The sequence below is a fragment of the Bactrocera tryoni genome, chromosome 3, assembly GCF_016617805.1.
Source record: "Bactrocera tryoni isolate S06 chromosome 3, CSIRO_BtryS06_freeze2, whole genome shotgun sequence".
In the NCBI taxonomy this organism is placed as follows: Eukaryota; Metazoa; Arthropoda; class Insecta; order Diptera; family Tephritidae; genus Bactrocera; species Bactrocera tryoni.
Genome location: NC_052501.1, coordinates 9,257,083 through 9,274,331, shown reverse-complemented (window position 1 = coordinate 9,274,331; position 17,249 = coordinate 9,257,083). Strand labels below are relative to the sequence as shown.

General features: G+C 32.9%; 1 protein-coding gene across 5 annotated transcripts in view; it reads right to left on the bottom strand.

Moving 5' to 3' along the window:
* LOC120772088 (23 kDa integral membrane protein) overlaps positions 1 to 14,747 on the bottom strand; it is a 30,821-nt gene extending 16,074 nt beyond the window's left edge. The window contains exons 1-2 of one of the 5 annotated variants that reach the window (XM_040100487.1): positions 14,686 to 14,747; positions 12,439 to 12,559 (exon numbers count right to left, since the gene is read on the bottom strand). In XM_040100487.1, coding sequence (XP_039956421.1) covers positions 12,439 to 12,495 — 57 coding nt within the window. In that variant the 5' untranslated portion in view covers positions 12,496 to 12,559; positions 14,686 to 14,747. Of the gene's footprint in view, positions 1 to 12,438; positions 12,654 to 14,350 lie in introns of those variants that run through there. The other 4 variants (XM_040100490.1, XM_040100491.1, XM_040100492.1 and 1 more) reach the window with 4 other exon arrangements.
* Between the last annotated feature and the right edge of the window lie 2,502 nt (positions 14,748 to 17,249).

The following is a 17,249-nucleotide window of genomic DNA, read 5'->3' as shown; positions in this document are numbered from 1 at the left end:
TATGTCCGCTTAATAGAGCATTCATTTAATAGTGCTTACACTGTATTTTTTATTTATGAACTGTTCTGTCTTCTAAGTTGGATCGAAATGGACACAGTGCGCTAAATTTTGCTAAAATCAATTCATTAGTTTAGGAGTCATTCGCGGACCAACAACGTGAGACGTAATTTTAATATATGAAGATGAAAGACCGAATAAAATAATTAAAATATTTTTCGGGATGTTCTTTTCTCAAAATACTACACATTTTACAAACTTTCTTAATTACACATATGTATGTATATTGAAGTAAATAATTTTTCCTTACTGGTGGCAACTCTATTCCAAAAATACGCGAACATATCAGCAGCAAGTTTTCGATTCCTCGAAATTTAGCAAAATCTACACATATGTATGCATGTATATGTATGTATTCATTCTATTTAATAAGTAACCCAAAATAAAAGCTTACAGAATCAATTTAATGCTTATAATTTTTAGAACCTACACGAAATTCTAACGAAATTCTAATCAAAAACAAGAAAAAACGTTAACTTCGGTTGCACCGAAGCTAATATACCCTTCACAGGTGCATTTCTTTTAGTAACTATGTGTTCAGTTTGTATGGTAGCTATATGCTATAGTTAACCGATCTGAACAATTTCTTCGGAGATTACATTGTTGCCTAGGAAAATAATCTATACCAAATTTGGTAAAGATACACTGTCAAATGTGAAAGTTTTCCATACAAGAACTCGATTCCGATCGTTCAGTTTGTATGGTAGCTATATGTTATAGTGGTCCGATATCGGCCGTTCCGACAAATGAGCAGCTTCTTGAAGAGAAAATGACGTTTGCAAAATTTCAAAACGATATCTTAAAAACTGAGAGACTAGTTCGTATATATAAAGACAGAGGGACGGACGGACGGACAGACAGACAGACGGACATGGCTAAATCGACTCAGCTCAACATACTGATAATTTATATATATACTTTATAGGGTCTCCAACGCTTCCTTCTGGGTGTTACAAACTTCGTGACAAACTTAATATACCCTGTTGAGGGTATAAAAATACACAGATAAAAAGTAGTTTTTTAATTATACATACGGAAATATTGTTGAAAGGGAAGATACTAGCAAATAAAAAAATAATAAATTTATTCCGAGAATTTTGATGCGAGAGGCCACGCTACAAAACCACAAAAATTTCGCTGCACTAACATTCCACCAATGGCTTTGTACGCTGAAGCCACAAAACTAACAAAAATGTGTTAAAATGGATCAGCATAAACTACACAAACTAGAAATGCTATATATTTAAAAATACTGTTAATATTAAAAATACTGTTAATTTAAAAAAATACTTCAATATACTATTCATATGTATTTAAAAAAAAATAAGTTTGTTCAACAGTTGCCTAAATATCAAACGTTGTAGCTTTCATCGCTTTTTTAGAGTGTAAAGCTTTCATGCATAGGCGAAATATGTGAATTTCTACTCAAATATTCGTGTTTCATCAACATTTATTTTATACAGTGCCTGTGAAAAGTAGCTTTCTATAATATTCTACACATGTGCATGAGTTTGTGGTTGCACTGAGTGCATCAAAATATTTGAAGCAATCCACTGCTAGAGAAAGCTGCTGTTCAGCTATATACCGACTAATTTGAACGAATGTGAAAATAACATAATTATATACATACATACATATTAATATATGGTGGTTACCAAAAAGAGGGGACTGTAGTCATCGTTAGCGCAGATCACAAACTACCATTAAACAGTGGATGTGTAAAATATGTATGTTAAATACCTTTATAACGGGTGATCCAAGTAGCGGTACTATTTTCAATAGCCTTTTCTTGACAGATCACGCGTGAATCGTTTCAAACTGTAATTTCATCATGGAAAGTCTTACACCTGAACAAGGTTTACAGATCGTTCAACTTTATTACGAAAATTTATCTTCTGCAAACAATGTGCTCCACGCTCGACTTATGTTCGACATAATCCTACTGACCTACTGAGCGTACTATTCGCAACACCATCACCCATCTTGAGATTCAGCATTCATTATTGGGTAATATTCGTCCGAATAGCCGTAGCTGAGAGTGTACACGAAGACTATGAAGAGTCGATACGGCGCCGTTTGCAGCAACTCGGACTGACGTATGAGACGACTTTGGCGACATTTTACGTCGTGTTCTTAAATTAAAAGCGTACAAGATATAGCTTGTGCAAGAACTGAAACCGATCGACTTCCCAAGCGACTTCGCTTCACTCTATGCGCTCTTGAAAAGTTCCAAGAAGAACCGACGTTTTCGAGCCAAATTTTCTTTAGCGATGAGGCCCATTTCTTGCTCAATGTAAACAAACAAAATTACCGTATTTGGGATGAAGAGCAACCTGAAGAGCTGCCATTTCATGCAGAAAAAACAACGAATTGGTGTGATTTGTGAGTTGGTGGAATCATCGATACATACTTATTTCTTCAAAAATGATGCGCGTGAGAACGTAACCGTCAATGGCGACCGTTATCTAGCCATGATAACCGACTATTTGATGCCTGAAATAGAAGCTCGTGATCTCGGCGACATTTGGTTTTAACAAGACGGCACCAATTCCCACACATTGCATCAATCAATGGATCTATTGAGAGAACACTTCAGTGAGCAGATAATTTCAAGTTTTGTGCCGATCGATTGACCAACAAGACACACCGTTAGACTTTTTCCTGTAAGGATATGAAAATTCTAAAGTCTAAGCGGGATTGTCCCGCTTCCATTTAGACCTTGGAGGAAAACATCACGCGTGTCATTCGCGAGTTAACTGTCGAAATACTCAAACGAGTCATCGAAAATTGGGCTCAATGGATGAACCGCCTGAGACGTAATCGCGTCCAAAATATGAAAGAGCTAATCTTCCAAAAATAAATGGCAAGGCATGTTCTTTCGAATGATAATAGACATTTGACTTTAAATTAGAGGTTCTGTGTTTTTTCTTTAAAAAAAAAGTAGAGAACCTCGAATTGGATCACGCTTTACTGTGAAATTCGATCACATTTGGTGCAATAAAAAATAGTGAGTTTCTAAAGTGTTCGCAAAATAATAAATTATTAAATTAATAATACTGCATTCAGCTAAATGAAAATCAACTGCAAGATATGACACATAAGTACATATTATTATTTTTTATTATGCCTCATTTCAACTTTGACTCATGTTCACCTGACTGGTAAGCGTGTATTGGAATGTGACCGCAAAGTAGACTACCAAAAATCAAGTTTTCCATTTTAGATTGCTTTTTTGTTTTCAATCAACGGAAGACAAAACCTCAACTAATTCTGGTGAAGAATATAAGCTTACAGTCAGTTTTTTCGCTAGAAATTCAAAATTTTGGATACGCGAAATGTCAACTTTTTATCTGCTTCTCTTCGAGGTGTTTGCAAATGGCAACAAAAATTGTAGGTGTTGATATGACGATGATTCGACGAAATATGCTGCTGGCGCATGCTGTCACAATATCTTTCGTTGTTTATTTGATAAGATAAATCTGTTTATTGTTTCTTAGAAAATACAAATCGCTGTATTCGATAATTTATTTCAGTTTGAAAAGATCAGTAATACCTTTTTTTTGTTCTTTTTTTGTTTTATTCTTTTTTTTTGTCGTTTTAGCACCTCTTTGCCTTTGTGTAACAAAGGTAACAGGTGCAAATAAATGCTCTGATTCATATGTATGTAAGTATTTTAATTTTATGCGAATTGTGGCTTCATTGAAATATTCGAACTAATTACTGTATCAATTTATTGCTTCCCCTCAACTAACACTTTCAGCTAATAAGCAAGTGGCAAAGGAATGCTAAAATAACAAAAAATAGCTAAGATCAATTAATTAAAGGAATCCGCGTCATGCCTTCAGCATTTTCATTCCTCGATGAAAACATTGCCTCATTATATGGCAACGTTATATAAATGCTACATGCGCTTTTTAAGTGCGAGAAGGATAATTCATTTCGAAATTCCCTACTTTTTTAAAGAAAAAAACACAAAACCATCAAATTTAATGGCGTCTGTTCATTATTATTCGAAAGCACATTCTTTGGCATTTATATTCGAAGATTATCTCTTTCAAATGTTGCCGCCGTTACCCGTTATTTCAGGTTAGAAAGCAACAGTGGCAAAATAGCAAACGAAATTAAAAAAGTGTTGAAAAAAGAAAACGTCATTCGACAAGTTCTAAAATGACCTCTGTTGTGCCTTAATTCCTAAAATGGAGGAAACCTCTATTTGCCAGCAAGAAATCATGAACACATCACAGATCTGTTTGGATGCATATTTTCAAAAGCAGATTATTCACCCCAGAAATTAGCATCAAGATGCTTCAATCCTGGTCTCGCAAAACCAGAACAGTCAAATATAAACTATTGAGGGGAAGCGACCTTTGCATTTTCCAGACAACATCAGCAATATAATCGGTATTACTGCTAACCGGGTTATGAAAAAAATACCAAGTAATGTATAATGTTGAATCTTACTAAGCACTTGAAGCTCACTGAACTTACCATGAAATGACCGGCCCAGAAGTAGCTTAACACTAAACAAGTTCAGAGTCCGCTAAGCTTGAGGGGTTATATCCACTTGCAAGACAGAAAAAAAAATCTTTTTTTGTAAACGCTTTTTGAAGAGGCATTTTTTTTAAGGAGGGGTAAGGTTTTCAAGATAAAAAATCAGTTTTTTTGCAAATTAATTACTTAAATATGGAATAAAATTATCCATTCGGACCTGAGCTTCTTCTGGTTGCACAGCAATGTCATAGTTTATGTTAAGGAGTGCAAAGCCGTTCAATCTTTTCTGTAGCATCGTTTTTTGTGAGCCAAGTCTTGATTCGTAGTAAAGTGCAAATCACGTGAAGAAGAGTATGAATCGTCGGATAAATATCCTTATCGCTGAGGGTTTCTAAGGCAGAAAGCACTAGCAGTAATTTGCATCTTCCATTGTTGTTGCCAAAGCGCTACTTCTGCTTTAAGCTTCGATTTTTGCATTTCTTTGCTTCCTGGCAAGATTTTCCCAAAACTTCTAACTAGGCATTCAATAAATACAGTTATATCTATTTCTTCCAAGTTTAAGTTAAATTTTGGTAACAGCTGACCCATATTGAAACTTTCAAGAAGTTCATCGGAAAACCGCGCTTCCGTCCTGCATGATCGTGTCAATGTCATTTTTCAGCCAATTTACCAGTGTAAATAGAGGTTAGGTTTTACTAATTTTATGAATATTTGTAGTTTTGGCTTCTAACCAAAAAGGTCTCTTTAAATGCAGTTTTATAGGTTTTTTTAATATTGCGTAATAATATTAATAATTTTTATACCAAAAAACTCGGCTTAAAACCACTGTAAAAAAAATGGTGGGTATAGCGGGGAAAAACGTAATTTGATTTTGGTTTCTGGTCTCACTCAGCATTTTTGGATATTTTTGTGGTCGTGAAGAGTATTTTAAACAAGCATATACAATTATATACTCACAAGAGTCAATACAAAAACAAACTTTGCTTTATTTTTGGGTTATAAAAATTGATGTACAATGTTTACGGCTATCGAAAACTGATTTCTGCGAATTTGAAACCTTTTTGGTACAACCGCCCATACTGGCATATAGGTATATACAAATGTAAGTAAGTATGTATGTATGTATGTATGCATACATTTTGTGGTTTACCTTTTCATGTTATTCTATGCCCCAAGTATAGAAACGCTAAACCAAAGCAATATCAACTACAAGCATATACATACTTACATTTTATATATGGATATATACAAATTTTGTTCCGGCAAATAAGAATAAGTATATGAGTGTATCAAATAACGGCCGTTTTAATTTTTCGCTTACATAAGCTCATACAATTTAAAGCCGCTCATAATTTGAAACATCCCAATTAATGCATGAAAACCGAGAGCCACTCTCCCATAAGCGTATATATGTACATACACACATAAATATGTTTATATTTATTGCGAATTTCACTGACCTTCATTTCAATTGCACGAAATATCAATGGAAGAATTAAAAACGAAATTAATTCATTTCGCCCATAAATTTCTGCAGTTTTTGCAAAACAATGAAGAATTCTCTTCCAAATATTATTTTATGGAATATGGCGAGGCTAATTGCAAACAAAGTATTTCAATTTCCCGCCACATGGTTTCAGCACTTAAATGGCCACATTTATATACACACATACACACATATGTATATACATATGTATATGTTTAGACTCATTTATTGCAAGGCAATAACCTAAATAATTTACGATCAATTAATTATAGATAGAAAACGCATGTTTCATAGTTTACACTTAGGCTGAGTAAGTGTAACCGTTTGTATGTATGTAGAAGTGACTGTTTCAATGAAACTGAAATCTCAAAAATAGTAAAATATTAATGGGCCTAAGTAAAATCAAAATAAACCATATGCGCATATGTAAACGAGTATTGTACATATATACATACATATATGTAAACCATCCGATCAAAAATGACTCGGACTCAAAAGCAGCTTATTTTGAAGGCGATTATAATGGTTTGCATTAATATATTTGAAAATTTTTAATTTATTTTTCTCAAACCGATTCAAATTTGATAAAATGTTATGTATGTAAATATGCATGAAGACAAATGTGTGATGTGTAAACAATGAGAAGCCGGCATAAAAATTGTTAGTGCAGAATCAAAAATTAGAAACTTTTTACTACGCCAACCACATTCTTTCCAGCAAAAAATAGAAATATTTTGTGCGCATAAGCACATAATACAAACATACAGGTGGATCGTACTATTTATTTTCGAATTGTGCTCCGATTTTCTTTTTTGTTTAGCAAAACTATATCTATAAATAACGCAAAACATGCAAGTGTGCCGGTTCACAAACAGTGCTGCCAGAGGAAAGCAAAGTTGCATGTGAAAAAAAAATTAATTAAATTAAATGAAAATAAATATAATAAAATATAAATAAAACAAATAAAAATTAATCCCACAATCCGGATTAAAAAAAATTCTATTTGTGGGATTTTTTTCATTTTCAATTTTTTAACAATTTTTATAAAGTTAAGAATAAAAAAAATCGAATTTAAATAAATGCAGTCTGTGGGGAAAAGGTACTTTTTTTAAATTAAAGAATTAAAAATAAAATTGAATTCGATTTTTGGGATAAATGGTGTCAGTGGGAAAAAAAATATTTTTTTTAAATAAAAGAATTAAAAATAAAATTTAATCCGATTTTTGGCATAAATTTTTTTTTATATTGAAAATGTAAAAAAAATATTAGATCGGAAGAGCACAATTTTAATTTTCAAAATCAAAAAAATTTGTAATTAAAAATTTTAATTATTAAAAATTTATGTAATTTTTTTTTCATTTTCAATTTAAAAAAGAACTTTAATAATTATTTATTAAAAAAATTTATAAAAAAAAATAATAATATTTAACAACTAATCCTCAGTCTTAGAATAATACGCAATAAAATTTATTAAAAAAAATTTTAAAAATTGAAATTAAAATTTAAAAAAAAAAATTAATAATATTTAACAATTAATTCTTAGTCATAGAATTAAAATTTATTAAAAAATTAAAAAATTAAAATTAAAATTAAAAAAAAAAAATTAATAATATTTAACAATTAATTCTTAGTCTTAGAATAATACGCAGGCTAAAAAAGTATATATGCTCAAAAACTTTGTTTTTAATTTTTTGTTATTTTTATTTACATATCTTTTATTATTAATTATTAGGTATTATTTTTTTCATTCTAATATTTGGCACTAAATTTTGCCTTTTTTCCAACCCTGTATTTAGGATTAGATATTTTAAAATTATTGTTAACTACAAATTTTGGGATTCCAAAATAAAAAACTTAAATCTTAATTAAAAAATTATTTGCAACCTTGATTGACTATTAGAAAACAAATAAAAATATTTTTTTTCTTACTTTATTAAGTATTGCGTGTAAATATATTTACAGACAGACTAAGAAACTAAGGGAACTGGCTACTTAGGTCTTTGTAGAAAAAAAATAATAATATTATCTTTATATATCATATATTAACGACTATTTTTTAATTTTAATATTTTCTCTTCTAAAATACAAAACAAAATATAATTTTTGTAATTTTGTTTCAGAGTCGATTTATAAATATAAATTCTTCTTATAATAAAATAATATTATTGCCATCTGGCCACATCGCCATCTCACTCGTTAGCTTCGAACGATTTTATGAAATTTTTAATTGACCTTTTCTTTTTTTATTAACTTTTATATAACGGATGTTTATAACAATGCAATATGATATAGATAGTAAGCTGGAGCTATGGATAACAAAACATGCAGAATGACGTAACAAATAGTTGTATCTAATAAACAACAACTTTTATTTGTTAGTGTGAGAATAAAAAAACATCGGCCCGCCCATTCCTCATGATACAAAAGTGCTTAGGTTTCAGCAGGGAAATTTGACTGTGGGTGTGGCACAATTAGAATTGAATTTTTTTATACTCGAAAACATCGCTTTAAAGCAAATTTAAAATGAACCAAATCAGGTCGCAACCAAACCTATTATTCTAGAATTCAGATACAGATTTCGGCTCTTCGCTTAACATTATTTCGTATAAATACTAGATAGAATGAATGAAACTTTTCAGTCGTTTCAAGCAGGTCTAAATGAAGCTTGGTACGCTTGTTAAACATTCGAGGTTATTTAATACCGCAAATCTGGACTATAATTTTATATAGTATATAATATCAAAATGAAACTTGAAAAACTTGTTAAGCATTCGAGGTTATATGAAATCCGAAATCGTTACTATAATTTCGTGGTTTAGTTAGAGTAAAAATTTGCCTACCACTATGAAATTCTGTGGCACCCTCCACCTTTCAACAATTTACGAGAGAGCTGAATGTCCGACCTGTGTTTTGGTGCTTCCTTACTACTCTACAAAACAATAATATACAATAAAACAAACTGAAATAGAATCGTTCATAAATCAATTTTTTTTATCCATATGTATGCTGCTACATTTCCCCAGTGTTGTTTAGTCACTCAAACAAATTATTTTTATACCTTTTGGTTATTAGCCCGTGAGCAACAAAAGGCTTTATATACTCTAGGCGAAAATAATTTTTAATCGCAAGAGGCAAACATACATATGTACATATGTTGGCATTATATGCATAACCACTTGCTTGATATATTATCATACGCGCATATACACCGGTATATATACATACATATGTATGTATATACTATATTTATTGCCAAAGCAGATGCCTTATGACAGTCAGCCAGAAATTGAAATTCTGCAATGGTTTGTATTTATTTATTTTATTGCTTTTGAAAGGAGGCGGATTTATAATAATTTTTGCTTTTCTTTAATAAATTGGAATATTGTCATACAAATATACATACATATGTACATATCGTCACCTAAAACGCAAAACAGTGTATCATCAAAAAAATAATAACGGATATATTAGGTCGTCAAATATCTCCCTTCCGCCTTTTTGTCTTTTGAATGTCGTGGCTATGAATAAAGCGCTAGAGAGCATCTTTGAAAGGTCTTGACATAACCTACAAAACGACGCTATGCATGATTAGTTTGGATAATGCGTTCAACAGCTATAGACCTGTAAGCACGGAGTTCACTAACGCCGAAATTGGCGCTATTTTAAAGTTTTCCTTCGTTAAAGGCAAATCCGCTAAAGAAACGTTCCGTGAGATTAATGGTGTTTTGGTGAATGGTACTCGATCACTTAAAACTGCGTAGGAATGGTTTCGACGATTCAGAGCGGGTGAAAACAACACCATGGATAAGCCAGCCAGCGGAAGACCTGTGACGACGAATACCGATCAAATTATGGAAAACAATGGAATGGCATGTGGCATCTCGTGACATCGCCCAGAAGATGGGAGTTAGTCATCAAACCATTTTAAACCATCTGCAGAAGGCTGGATACACAAAAAAGTTTAATGCTTGAGTGCCGCATGATTTGATGCAAAAAAACCTTATGGACCGAATCAACGCCTGCAATATGCTGCTGAAACGGAACGAACTCGACCCATTGTTGAAGCGGGTGGTGACTGGCGACGAAAAATGGGTTACATACGACAATATCAAGCGAAAACGGCCGTGGTCGAAGGCCGGAGAATTGCCCCAAACAGTGGCCAAGCCGGTATTGACGGCCAGGAAGGTTTGCTATGTGTTTGGTGGGATTGGAAGCGAATCATCCACTATGAGCTGCTCCCATATGGCCAGGCGCTTAATTCTACCATCTACCTTCATCATCTTGAAGCAGGCGATCGACCAGAAGCGTCCAGAATTGGCCAACAGAAAAGATGTAGTGTTCCACCAGGACAACGCCAGACCACACATTTCGTTGATGACTCGTCAGAAGCTACGGGAGCTCGGATGGGAGGTTTTATCGCATCCACCATATGGCCCGAACATAGCGCCAAGTGATTACCACCTGTTCCTGTCCATGGCAAACGCGCTTGTTGGTGTAAAGTTGAACTCAAAACAGACGTGTGAACAGTAGCTGTCCGAGTTCTTCGCAAATAAGGAGGGGGCTTCTACGAGAGGAGTATTATGAAGTTGCCGTCTAGATGGAAACAGTTTATCGCACGAAACAACGCATTTTTTAACTAAATCCGATCAATGTAACACTTTTTATAAAGCATTGAATGAAGAGCAAAAAAAACGGGAGGGAGATATTTGACAACCTTAATCAGATATCAGATATAATAACCAATATATAACCAATTTTATAACCAAAACTCAAATTTTGTTACAATTTCTATTATATCATTTTTCCTTCGTGTGTAAACATATGAAAAGTGATGTATTTTAGGTGACGTTATACATATGTACATATGTACATATAAATTTGTATTTCTATGGATACGTTAAAAATTTAAAAATGCTGGTAAACAGGAATTTTGGTTGATTGTTTGCTCACATGATTGCTTTCGCTTTTAATAAATTAAATTTGACGTAGAACTGTTAACCCTTAGGAGATGATATGCACAATAAAATCCTTTGTATAAATGTAGGAATATTTAAATCTCATTCTCCAAATAAGTTGAATGCATTAAAGACTATAATATGTCGCTTATGATTTGAATCTTAAAGCTTGTATTAAAAAATAAAATAAAAATGGATAAAAAATTAATCAGCATCAAAATCTTGTTATTAAAATCTGGTTTTAAAGTACGCTGCGAGTTAAATTTGACCTTGACAAGTGCAGACTGTGCTTGGACAGTGACTGCAAACGATGATTTAATTAATATTTATCCAATCAGATTTTAAATTGTGTGAAAATACATGCTTTTTATTACCGATTTTATATTTATTTAGCTAAAAAAATCGCATATAAGTACATACAAAATATAATAAATTTATTCAAAAGCTTCAAAAAGCAATAAGCGAGTATTGCGGTTTGAGTGCGACATGAAAAATGTGTTTGTTGTATTGAAAAGTGACATCTCTCAAATAATTAATGTAGACAGTTCAACGAACAAACAGGAATAATTCTGTTTGTTCGTTGAACTGTCTACATTAATTAAACAAAAAATGCTGTCCTCATTCTTTTACTATTAAAACTAGCGGAAGAGTGATAGAAGCAAGATTGCGACAGTGTAGAAAAAATGCCAAATGGCCTTTACATTTTAAACAAAATCTCATTATTAAATTCATTACGTCAGCGCTATTTTCTTGCCACATTCTTGGTTACAGCTGTCACAGCCTAAACCGAAAAAGTAACGGTTCAATTTTGGCATAATCACTATCTTTATCATTCTTGTAGTTGTCCAAGAAAACACTACTGACATAGTAAATTAGGTGCTGGCTCTCTCTTACGCTCTCTACAAGATCTTGACAGTGTTAACCAAAAAATTTTTAGATAATAAAATATTTTTATTAGTTTGCTTTTGAAAAGTTCGGGACTAAGCTCATATTTGGTGGTGGTTCTACCACATAAAAGCATATTTTTCTAGTAGGTAGTCAAATCGTAGGTAATCAAACACCAAAAGTGCTAGGTTACTCGGTGTTTTTATAAATAAGAAACGGTTTTGATGAGATTACTTTAGCATACAGCTCTCATACAAACTGAACGATCGGCATCAAATGCTTTAAGTGAAAACTTATTTCATTTGACGAGATGTCTTCATAAAATTTGGCTTGGGTTATTGTCAAAGGCAACGGTGCAATTTCCGAATAAATTGTTCAGATCAAATCTCTATAGCATACATATAACTGTCTTATAAACCGGCCAACCAAAGTTTTTGTTAGAAATATGTTTTACTTGTGAAGAGCATTATTAATTGTTAATTTTTGATCACTTCTTCCTCTATATTCAAGAATATCTGTTAAATTATAAATATTAGTTTTTCATAAAAATTTAACTTCACTTACCGAGCATATGAAGCCAAATACGATTGTAAATTTTTTAATCGTTGACGTTGATGTCATTGTGTTTTCGTTTTTGTTTTTGTACTTTTCTTGTTTTTAGTTTGTAATTATTATCCGGCTATTCCTATTTTTGAAAAAACTTGTAATTATATTTTGAGTTAATTATTGTTTGATATTTTGTAGATGCATTTATTATACTACAGTGCGTTGCATAAGTATTGGTACTGTATAATTATTTTGCGGTTTTGTCACAATGGCTGGGCCTGTCATAAATATGACAAACTTTAGTTGGTTGTTTTAGTTGAATAATAACAGCATTACTTCATTATGTTTAATGTTATGTAATACTAAGACTTAGGTAATTTAATACTGACTACAAAACACAGTCAAACCCGGTAAATGGTCAATGTTATGTATTTATGAATTTTTAATTTAATTCATAAATTTCTTACGCTTTGCGCTTAAGCTATGCTCTCTCTTCAAGAGATTAATTTATGACATTACTATTGAAGATAATCAGTTGTTCAATATTGACTTCTAAAGCTTGAAGAGAGTCTGGTTTATTGCTAAAGATCAATGAGTTCAAATATCCTCACAAGAAGCAGTCAAATGGCGTAAATCACAACTTTTTAGAGGCCATTCAATGTTGCAATTTCTTTAAATAATCAAATCACCCAACTTTTCTCACAATAATTCAATTGTTGCACGTGTTGGGTGGCACGTAGCCCCTTCTTGATGGAACCAGATGTTGTCATGATCAACTTCATCCAATTGCGGACGACGCTCTCCATTAAGAGTAACACTGTCGGCAGCATCGTTTCGAATGAAATACGGACCGATGATTCCACCAGACCAAAAACCACACCAAACTTTCAGTTTAGGTGAATGTACAATGTACATATGCCAGTATACAATTTACCGGCCATTTGCCATAATTTCAGACGTCACAACGGTGCATTCTTGTTCCTCCTGTTCCTTGTGGAACTGTCATGAGCTCTCAACGAATATGATACATCGATCTAATAGCGTGAGTCCTAGACGTGTATAAGAGCACCCTTTCATGGAGATGCTCTCTGTGCAGAGAGAGCAATCTGTGGCAACCTCAGGTTATAGGTTCCCTGAGAACTCGGCTTGCAAGGCTTCTACACCAGGTGTAAAGAATTTTCATCGAGCGAAACTCGACACGCGTACTCGTACATACGAGTATCATTCTACGAGAACATCCCAGTAAATGACCTTGGCCTGGTTGTCGTGAAATGCCCGACGTGTCAGAAGAACTTTTCACGCATGCGGTGGAGCCAATGCACAGCATTTCAATACCCAGGTGACTCGAACATCTCACGCCCCCGACATCTCTTAGAGGTAGCTTAGTGGTTCATTTAAGAACCAGCAGGAGAGCCCACCCTCACACGGGTCATCTGCCGGAAACGAACGCAAAAATAGCAGCTGATTTGCTTTACATACATATAATACACAAATTTTGCAGAACGCTCAAATAATTTCAAATTACATACATATGTACACATATGCTCACTGCATTTTCACTACTTATTATACACATTATCTCTCTCACACAACTTCGAAAAAGTTGAGAACATAGAAAGCGGACGATTATGCTGAAATTTGTTAAGGTGGTTTTTATTGGTGTGAGTTCCAAATTTCAGGTAAACACTCTTTGCGGCATTCCATATACATACATACATATGAACATATGTATGTACATATTCAAACCGTGTTTGACTGTGTTTGGTGTCTTCTTCTTTACAACGCGCTATCTAACACTGCCACCAATAACAAATACAAATACAAGTATGTATGTATTTAACATTTTTTCTTTAACTAATTTGTAAACAAGTCATGCGGCTGCAACAACAGCAAGTCGCTGCTCTTTAGTATTTTTATGAATTCTATGTACCATATAAGCTGGAATTTCATTTAGCTTAGCATATTAATTATATTTATTGTTCAAGTATTAATTACATATATTATATATGTAGATATGTATTTGAAAACGTAATATTTCAACTGTTTTTCTACAACTGCAAATTGGAAGTAAGGCGAGAAAGTTATTTTATTTTTATTTAAAGCCGATGTTTATAGCATCTAGATATGGTAGTGCACTATTTTCAGTTATGTAAATAGATAGGCAAGGTTTACTGTTCACTTTTGATTTATCTCATTATTTAAGGTAAGTCAATTTTGATTTAAAATCTTTGAGTTAACTTATGCGTATGGAATATTTTTTCATACTTTTTAAATTAAGTAATGCCGCGTGCACGAAACGTTTCACTCTTTCACCGCTTAATTTTAACCGCAAACTAAAAAATGTTGAGCTACATTTCTGCTTTTCACCTAAAGACAATTGAGAGAGCGCAAAATTCAGCGTTGCCATTGTACGACAATGATGTGTAGTGCAAGTATGTTAGTATTATGATAGTTTTTTGATGATGTGTCTTGAAATGTTGATTTTTATGCTCCCAAATTTTTGTGGATTAAAGGTAAGCTATCAAAAAGTTAACTTAGCGCAACTTTCGATTAAGGGGGAGTAGAGTCAGTTCTGGTAAAAGAAGACAGGTAACCTAACTTCGTCAATTTTGCTCCAATCGGTGTAAATTTATGCATGAATGTGTTCATTTGCCGAAGTAAAATCAAACACTATGTAATTTGTATCTAATTTGACAGCTGATTTAACAGTTATGTCTCCATAAAATTCAGTTGCATTGCATTATTTTCGAACGAAAAGTTGTATACCATATGCATGTTTGAATACATCTGGCAAAGTGGTCGATTAAATGATTACCTGATATGAGTAGGCAAACAATGTTCGCTCTCACAGCAGACCAATATTCTCACCACCGACATTTGGCGGCAATTCGGCAGTGCAAAATCTATACACACATTAGCAAGCTGCAAAAACAGGGTAGCAACAAAGAATTTATCTTATACTGAGTTCCAAAAAAATTTCAAAAATAAAATCATCCCTCTCCGGAAACTTCAAAAATTATAAAATTACACGAATTTTTCAAAGACGATTTGATACTTACTACTCTTTTGATATACATACATACATATGTACTAACCAGCTAATTAAAAAAATAAATATTCTATAAAGCTAGCTAAGTTTAGTTACTTATACATATGTATATATTAGATGCTTGTACTTATCTCAAGCGATATTAAGCTGAAATCGCTTAGATTCTTTGTCAGTACTGATAAGAAGCTTCAAGAATTCTTCTCAAACAATTAGTGCAAAGTGCGTTGCGCCAGAACTAAAGGCAACCTTACTTGTTTGATAAATTAGTTATGTATATTGTATGTATGTATGGTATGTTAATACAATTTTAATTGAGAACATGTGCTGCACAAACATTTAACTCTCTCTCTGTTCGTCAGCGCGAAGCTTCTACTTCTATTACAAAATATGCTGGAGCTTTTGAACGAAAAAAGCTCAACATGCATAAAGGGTGTACTCCAAATCAGATAGGTTTATGAGAACGTATTGCATTTGTAGACGACATATTTTAAGTAAAATGCTTAAATAAATATAACTAATTTTAAGCAAGCGTTAAGAAAAAGTTGTGTTAAGAATCTTTGTTTTGTTTAAAATCCGTTTCCGATACGTATTGACTCACTATCGATATGTCGATAAATCGATAACAGTGAAACTTACGTTTGCGGATTTCGATGTTTATTGTTATTGGAAGACTGGAGTCTGCGTGTAGCCGCGAATGTAACTTTTAACATTGCATTAAGCAGGACAAAAGATGCCAACTCTCCTGTCATTGGAAACGAGAGAGCAACTCAACTACCCGACTTTGACAGTTGATTGGATCGGTTAGGTTTTGACATTTATTAATTGGAAGGACTGGAACGGCCAAATTGAAATTCTACCAAAAGTATATGTGAACGGAGGGATTTGCTGCCACCGCTCAAGATTAGTAATCAACAAGTAAGAAAGGGCTAAGTTCGGGTGTAACCGCACATTTTATACTCTTGCAACTTGCAAGAATCACAAACAGGGAAATACTTTAAAGTATAAAACCAATCATATAAAGTAAAGTCAGCGGGATGTTCGAAAATCCTGCTATTAGTTATATAGGGGCTAGGTGAAATTTTCGCTCAAATTTATCTATTTTAGGCACAAAGATACATTCTTATGAGTAAAACACGCCCTCGTATTTTCATTGGAATAACTCACATATTGGCTGATATACATGTACAAAATCAACCGAAAGTTCGAAAATCTTTATATTAAGTATATGGGGATGTATTGGTTCGATTCAACCCATTTTTGACATACAAATATTGACCGTAGTTGGGCGTCTCTTTATTCCTAGGTTTACCTGGATTTCTATGTGTGATGGAAATGACTATACGAACCCCCGAATCATTGCATTGTCGTATAAGAGAGTATCCGATCTTCACCTTCACTTCATAACGTCTATATAGGTCAATATGGTGTCAAAAAATTAAGAAATTAGCTGACTTTCAACATCAATTACCGGTTTATTGAGGGAGTATCTTAAAAGTATTAGATTATATAGCGTAATATGGTCTCTATGACTTTTGACGTGCCGAATATTGTGAAGACAGAAAATTTTGTTTAAGAGGGCAGGTGAAAAAGTGTGTAGTGCTGTATGACATTCTATATTGCATTTTTTCACACAAAGAAGATTTGGTAGATATTTTGGATCTAAACATTTTGATAATCGAAATTGGCTCAGAAATCAATTTTATTTTTTTTTTTTTCAATTTTTCAATTTTATTTTGAAATTAATTTATATTATATATAAATATATTTATGTATATTATAG